Genomic DNA, 6,481 nt, shown 5'->3' with positions numbered 1-6,481 from the left:
CTGAACTCGTACATGTATCTAGTAGTATGTATACCGATAGCTATGGCTTATCAGATGGGCTCTGCTTCATCCCTGCTTCACCATGGTCCGCACAAGAGCAGCTGTCAAAATTCACCAACCTATCATCGGGCTCATATAGAGCGCCGAAGACAGGCTATAATAGCAGTAACTGTCATTGTTTTGACTAGGCGGGCCTCGGTCACTAGCTGCTCTAATCACTCAAGTAGGATGGCCTCAGATGTCTGATCACATTCCACGTTGATCATGGTAGCCATCCCAATACTCTAGAAAGAGAGAATCAAGCAGGCTGCCAAAAGGGTAGAGCCTCGAGACAAGTTACGACGTGCGCGTGAGCTCTGATAACAACCGCCCGGAGTTACTGGGAGGCATCCGAACGCATGCACTCGCCTGAGTAACTCGAGTTCTCTCGAGATTGAAAACCGAGATATAATTACTATATTTGGGCATGAAATGCCGGTAACTCTAACTCCAACTCTTTGCCGAACAGGCCCTAAGTATACTCGGGCAGGACGGAAAACGATGGTACTGGGCGCGCGCTACGGAAGCTGCGCGGGACCACCGAGTCCGTGTCGCCACCGCTCTCTCGCGCGACCGGTGGGCCGAGCTCAAGCCGGCGGAAGGTGGATGTACCTGATACATGAGACGTAGCTAAGCGAAACCAAAAATGGGGCAGCGGAAGGGAGGGTGCAAAAACGAAAGCTCGAGGAGTGCGAGCTCCCGAAGGGCGAGGGGACGAGGATCCTGGGCTGCGAGCCCTTAACCTATATACTACTAGAGACAAATCAGATGTAAAGCGGCGAGGGGGTGGCACGAGTTACGCTGTCATAGACCCTGGACAATAATCATTGTCGAAAACAAATCTATGGGCGCCTTTCCGTCGTTTCTGGGGTCAGACGTGTAATTCCACGATGCTCGAAGCAAACTTCAGCCGATTAACTTCATATTTGACAGGTATGTACTGTCTAATATGTAGATTAAGTGTGCCAAGTTCAGGTTTTATGGGGGAAGATGCGAGGGAGATATTTACGAAGTACATTCTGGGCCGTCGCCTCTGGGGTCACACTGTTAGAGTCCTTTCGCAGGCGATTCGAACACGACGGGCATTGGCCAATGTCCCGGACCCAAACTGGGACAGAGAAATGGCCTGGGAATGGATGCCTGTCACAGGTTATGTCCCAAAGCCTAGCTCCGGACCCGAGCCATCCGGCGCTTGAACCCCTAAAGGGAAATACTAATGCTGACAAAGTCAATGACATAAGCGTATATACACGGTTCCGAGCGCCAATATCCTCTTTATGGTATCAGAGCGCCCGCTGGCTCAGGTCCGGAACCAGGCTTTGGGACATAACCTGTGACAGGCATCCATTCCCAGGCCATTTCTCTGTCCCAGTTTGGGTCCGGGACATTGGCCAATGCCCGTCGTGGAAACCGGTGGGGTAGTTCAATTTGTCAGCGCTCCCAGTTCAGAATCAGCTGAGGTGTGTCCCTCGCACATCCCTTTGACGGCCAATAATCGTTGCGCAATAGCGCGCTTGACAAGGTATCCACTGCACCACCAATTCATAGATTGGGCAGATCCAATCCGGTTTTGAATCGGCTGCGAAAGGACTCTAATACCCCGTGAGTGTCCAAACCGCTCCCTTGCGCATCGGCCCATCAGTACTAGCCCACGTTGGCGAGCCTGTTGACAACTGCAGGCAGTCACTCGAATTCACTGCCAAGTACTGAGACTCTGCTGGATTGGGACCTGTTCTACATCACGGCCTCGTTTGACGGATTCTGTGGAGACGCGCAAGACCATACGGAGGCTGACCCGGTCCTTCTTTGGTAAAGCCGGGGTATGGCTATCGTTTCCCGCGACCCCCTCCTTCGGCATCGGTTGGAAAGGTATCTGAGAGATCTGCTCATCTCTTGTTCAGCTTTGCAATGGTTTTCCTCCACCTGGATGAAGATACGCTCGTCCTCATTTTTCGATTTTTGCCAGTCTCGTCGTTCATCGCCCTCCGACAGGTAACGTACCGGAATACCTCCTTCATAGGCATCTTCAAGGGCTAACTCGTTGCTATTCATAGACCTGCAAGCGGCTGGAGAGCATCTCCAGATTGCGCTTCATCTGGCGACATGCGTGCATTGACCAAGTGCTGTCCCGGGGCTATCCCTTTCCCACCCGTCAGCTCGCCACGGCCTCTTCCTCCGAGCTTGAACGACTCGTTATCCATGCTCTACGCCTCGGCTCACTTTGGACCAGCCCAGGAGAAGAGTCATATCCTCAACCGCTCGAGTTTCAGGCGAGCACAGGGACGGGCGTTTCGCACGTCCAGTTCCTCCCAGGACATGGTGGGCGATTTGTTGTGACAGTCTACAAGGGCATATGGTCGATGATCACCTGCTGGGACATCGGCGACGTTTCCCGACGTTTGACGCACAACGCGCGCAAGCTCGGTGACTGGTGTCCCAAGAACACGATCTTTGCCGGCTTCGCGGTCAACTCGGACCCGGATTCCATCGCCGCATTGGCAGTCGCCGTGCAGCACGGAGGGTATGCATGATCCTTAGAATTCATCAATCAGCTTACTGATGCTCTTCCAGCGGGACCCAGAGCATCGAGGTGCTGTCAGTCTCTACCGATGATGGCACGTCGTGTTTCCGATCTATCTGCAACATCGCTACGACGTTCCGACCGGTCGCATTGCAAGGGGACCTGATCGCGTTCAGCGACGACGCTTCCGAGACCATTATCATGAACTGGCACGAGAACACCTTTGCTATGCTCAAAGGGTTCCAACGCCCAGTTGATGAGCATTTTCAAGTACGTCCGGCCTAGTGGGGTTGTCCGTGAACACCGCTGACAAATTCCTCATAGTACAATCGCTGCCTGCAGATCTTTTTTGCGTACAAAAGCGTCCTCGTCGTTCGTGCGCGTTCAGTAGAGTTGTTTGCAGAACCCGAGTTGCGTCCAGCCGGCGGGGACTGCACAACATACCACCCCATCGGCTTCCACACGTTCGGCTGGATCGATGGCGTCGCTGTCAATGCCCAGAAGGGGCCGCTCATCGACGCCGAGGGACTTGCGCGTCCTCTAGGTCACGAGCCACTATCTATCCTCTTGCGCTCGGAGAGTGACGATCCATGGGCATCGGACGTGCACAAGCTGGAGCAATACATACTCTCCCCAAACCCAGCCTTCGACGACCTCTCGGGATTGCCCCGCGCATATCATTCCGGGCAGCCAAACGAACATCCCGTCACGGAAGACGTCGAGCCCCCCGCACCCTACCTCTTCCCGCCCGTCCGCGCCGAACACACCTCTCCCACCGTCCGCGGCTTCCTCCGCTGCAGAGACATCGCCCTGGGGCCCTCCGGCACCGCGCTCTGGATCCAGCCACGCGCCGCACGCACCGCGCACCTCACCGGGCTCGACGTCCACTCGTCTCTGACTCAGATTGCGGACGTCATGAACCCCGACTACCAGCACCCCGAAGACGTCCCGCTCAACCCCGGGGACCCGCATCGACCGACGGGTCGCGCGCGCATCGCGGAGTCGTTGTGTGCGGCGGTGTTCGCGGGGCCTTTGCAGAGGCGTCATCCTGAGATGCAGACGCAGGCGAGAACGCTGTGGGTGCAGGGGAAGGAAGGGTGCAATTGGACGGCGGTTGACTATGACGAGGAGGCGGGGCGGGTCGCGCTTGGGTCGAGCGATGGGAGTGTGACGGTCTTGGGTCTCGTATAGAATGGGGTTTCTGTTGCTGCTCACGGCAGTCGTTCGTGATGACCGCGAGTTCCGAGAGTTGTGTATAAGCGGCCTATGGAATTGAGAGAAAAAGGAATAGGATAGATTTGCACAGAAACTCGGTTGGTTGGCGGTCGGCGAGCGCTTGCCGATAGCGCGTAAGCTGCCGACGTGTGGACTTGGCGAGTTTTGGCTTTCGACTCGAAACTATCATCCAAGGCGGACTGACCTTTCTGCACTTGCCACCCTCCCAGTAACAATAGTCTGTGTAGCTTGCATTCCTCCTCTCCATTCATCAGCTCGAACAATCAAGACTGTGTGCAATCAACTGTCATCGCATTGACCATCTGTCAATTTGCAATGTGCCTTCCTGAGAATATTGTTGCCTGTTTGTTCTCATCGCCTCGTCGCAGCGTTTTGGCACATCATGGAATTCTAGTGCAATCTTCTTGTCATCGCTCAAGCACACAACGACATCGTAGGTATCGTGCCGGATGCCACGTTACAGACTACTCGTGCTGTAACCCATGATCTCCGAACTCAAGGAGTCGCTGCTAGTCCCGGTCAGCCGTGCCTCAACTCACTTGTGAATACCGTACTCATGCACCTACAGGATGTGGTTTCTTAGGACAGATCGTGCCGAGCTTGTCTACCGCCCCAGTACCGAAGGCATCGTCTACGCCATCCTCTCCCACGTCTGGGGTCCGTCCGAGCAGTCCTTTCAGGACATCCGGGAACTCCACCAACGTCTCGCCTCCTCACCGGAAAACCCGCGGTCTCACGCGTGCGAGAAGATCCGGAACTTCTGTGCCTATGCAGAAGCAGCAGGTTACGACCTGGCATGGGCGGATACATGCTGCATCGACAAGACCAGCAGCGCCGAGCTGTCCGAAGCCATCAATTCGATGTATACCTGGTATGCGGACGCGGACGTTTGCTATGCCTTCCTTGCGGACGTTCCCGACCACGACGACCCTGAGCTGCCTGACTCCGCGTTCAGGCGGAGCAAATGGTTCACCAGGGGTTGGACGCTGCAGGAGCTGATAGCGCCTCTGGACGTCGTCTTTCTCTCGGTCAGCTGGAAGCCGTTGTGCAGCAAGTCCGCATCTTCTGGCCTGATTCAACGAGTGACCGGGATCGACATTGATGTTCTCTTGTCGCTTGTACAGCTGCCTTCAGTCCCCGCCGCCAGACGGCTTTCGTGGGCTGCGGACAGGGAGACGACGAGAATCGAAGACGAGGCATACTCGCTCATGGGGATCTTTGGCGTCAACATTCCTATCGTGTACGGTGAGGGCCGACGTGCGTTCACTCGGTTGCAAGAAGAAATCATGAAGCAGTCCCCTGATCATACAATCTTTGTATGGGGTCTCAGTCACTCTGTCTCCATCGACGACCTCCTGGCTCATGCCCCATGGACGAACTACCCACGCCGAGCCGTGCACAGCGAGACGGATCCTACTCAGCAGGTACTCTTCGCACCGAGTCCGCGTGCATTCTTGGGTTCATCTAATGTGCAACGCGTATCGATCCGGCGGCTGGCCATCACCGCCGAAATTGGCCTCGCCGCCATGAATAACATACAACCAGAAGTGAGTGCCAATGTCCCACCTCCGTCCACAGGGGCTCTTACTCCCCTCGCATACAGCCATCCACCCTGAACAACGCGCTACGGCCTCCTCACGTGGTTCCCGAGTTCACGGTCACTAGTTACGGCGTTCGCGCGCGCCTTCCTATCATTCAATTCTGCGACGACGACTCTTCAATCGCCGTCGCGGTACTCGCCTGCCAGGGTCCAGAAGGCAGCATCGTCGGTCTCCTCCTGCACCAACAAGACCATCCAGATGACATCCCGCTCTACCGCATCGGCGTGCACTGCATCTACCACGACATCGGCCGCCCCTACCCTCTCTACGGCTCCGCACGCTACGTCCGCATCCACCTCAGCTCGCGCTCTCCGCCAGCAGCTCCTGATCGGACCCCTTTATTCACCCTCCGCTGGCGCGAAGTCTTCCTCGTCTATCACACGCACTCGTTCGGCTTCGCACCCCTCCGCGGCCTCTCCACATCTGTGACCGCGCGGCCGTTGCTTGCCCCGTGCCGCCTCCTCTTCCCACAATGGATGCTCGCACGGCTCGCGCGGGTCGGTTTCACCCCAAACCGCCCGCTGAGCGACACGAGCGCCTTGAAAGCAGGGATGGTCAGCATGACGACCGAGGGCGAGTTCGAGGCCATCTTCACGCACGCGCAGACGCAGCACGCGTTCAGCGTGCGTTTCGCGTGCTGCATGCGCCCGGGGCCCGTCCTAAGAGATCCTGTACAGAGGACTCTCAGTCTAGTGGGAAGATCACTGACTGTATTAGGACTATACCTGTACAGAGGACTCTAAGAACCATATGAGTACAGTATAGTATGGGAATAGAAGATGAACATACCTCAGTCTAGTGGGAAGATCACTGACTGAGGAAAGGAAGGAGCGAAGCCAGCACTGTCTACAGCGCTGGCAGGTGGCAGTGCTTGTCTACTATAACAGGAAGGTAAGGTAATCTAATCTAATCTGACACGTCACCTGACCGCATTCCGACACTCCCACTCAAGCGCTGCCTAAGACCCATAGCCCGCATAAACCTCCAGTGTTTCTCTCGAGGTAAGGCCTTTGTAAAAATGTCCGCTACCATTTCCTCCGTAGGTACCCATTGTATTTCAGCTTCTCCTGTAGCCACCAGATTG

General features: G+C 56.0%; 3 protein-coding genes across 3 annotated transcripts; 2 read left to right on the top strand and 1 right to left on the bottom strand.

The window, feature by feature from the left end:
- Nucleotides 1-1,947: 1,947 nt before the first annotated feature.
- On the top strand, nt 1,948-3,751 carry DICSQDRAFT_180705 (uncharacterized protein; the record flags this gene model as incomplete). Its single annotated transcript, XM_007365807.1, has 4 exons — nt 1,948-2,031; nt 2,094-2,560; nt 2,611-2,830; nt 2,885-3,751. 4 exons carry the CDS (start codon nt 1,948-1,950, stop codon nt 3,749-3,751), a joined length of 1,638 nt encoding a protein of 545 aa, XP_007365869.1.
- Nucleotides 3,752-4,365: 614 nt separating this feature from the next.
- Nucleotides 4,366-6,140, top strand: DICSQDRAFT_170177 (HET-domain-containing protein; the record flags this gene model as incomplete). Its single annotated transcript, XM_007365806.1, has 3 exons — nt 4,366-5,343; nt 5,400-6,020; nt 6,075-6,140. 3 exons carry the CDS (start codon nt 4,366-4,368, stop codon nt 6,138-6,140), a joined length of 1,665 nt encoding a protein of 554 aa, XP_007365868.1.
- Nucleotides 6,141-6,303: 163 nt separating this feature from the next.
- Nucleotides 6,304-6,474, bottom strand: DICSQDRAFT_60434 (uncharacterized protein; the record flags this gene model as incomplete). Its single annotated transcript, XM_007365805.1, has 1 exon — nt 6,304-6,474. A coding segment is annotated over one exon (171 nt), but the record flags the coding sequence as incomplete, so codon positions are not given.
- Nucleotides 6,475-6,481: the final 7 nt, after the last annotated feature.

This window comes from Dichomitus squalens (genome assembly GCF_000275845.1).
Source record: "Dichomitus squalens LYAD-421 SS1 unplaced genomic scaffold DICSQscaffold_14, whole genome shotgun sequence".
NCBI classification, from domain to species: domain Eukaryota; kingdom Fungi; phylum Basidiomycota; class Agaricomycetes; order Polyporales; family Polyporaceae; genus Dichomitus; species Dichomitus squalens.
This window is presented reverse-complemented; position numbering and strand designations above follow the sequence as displayed.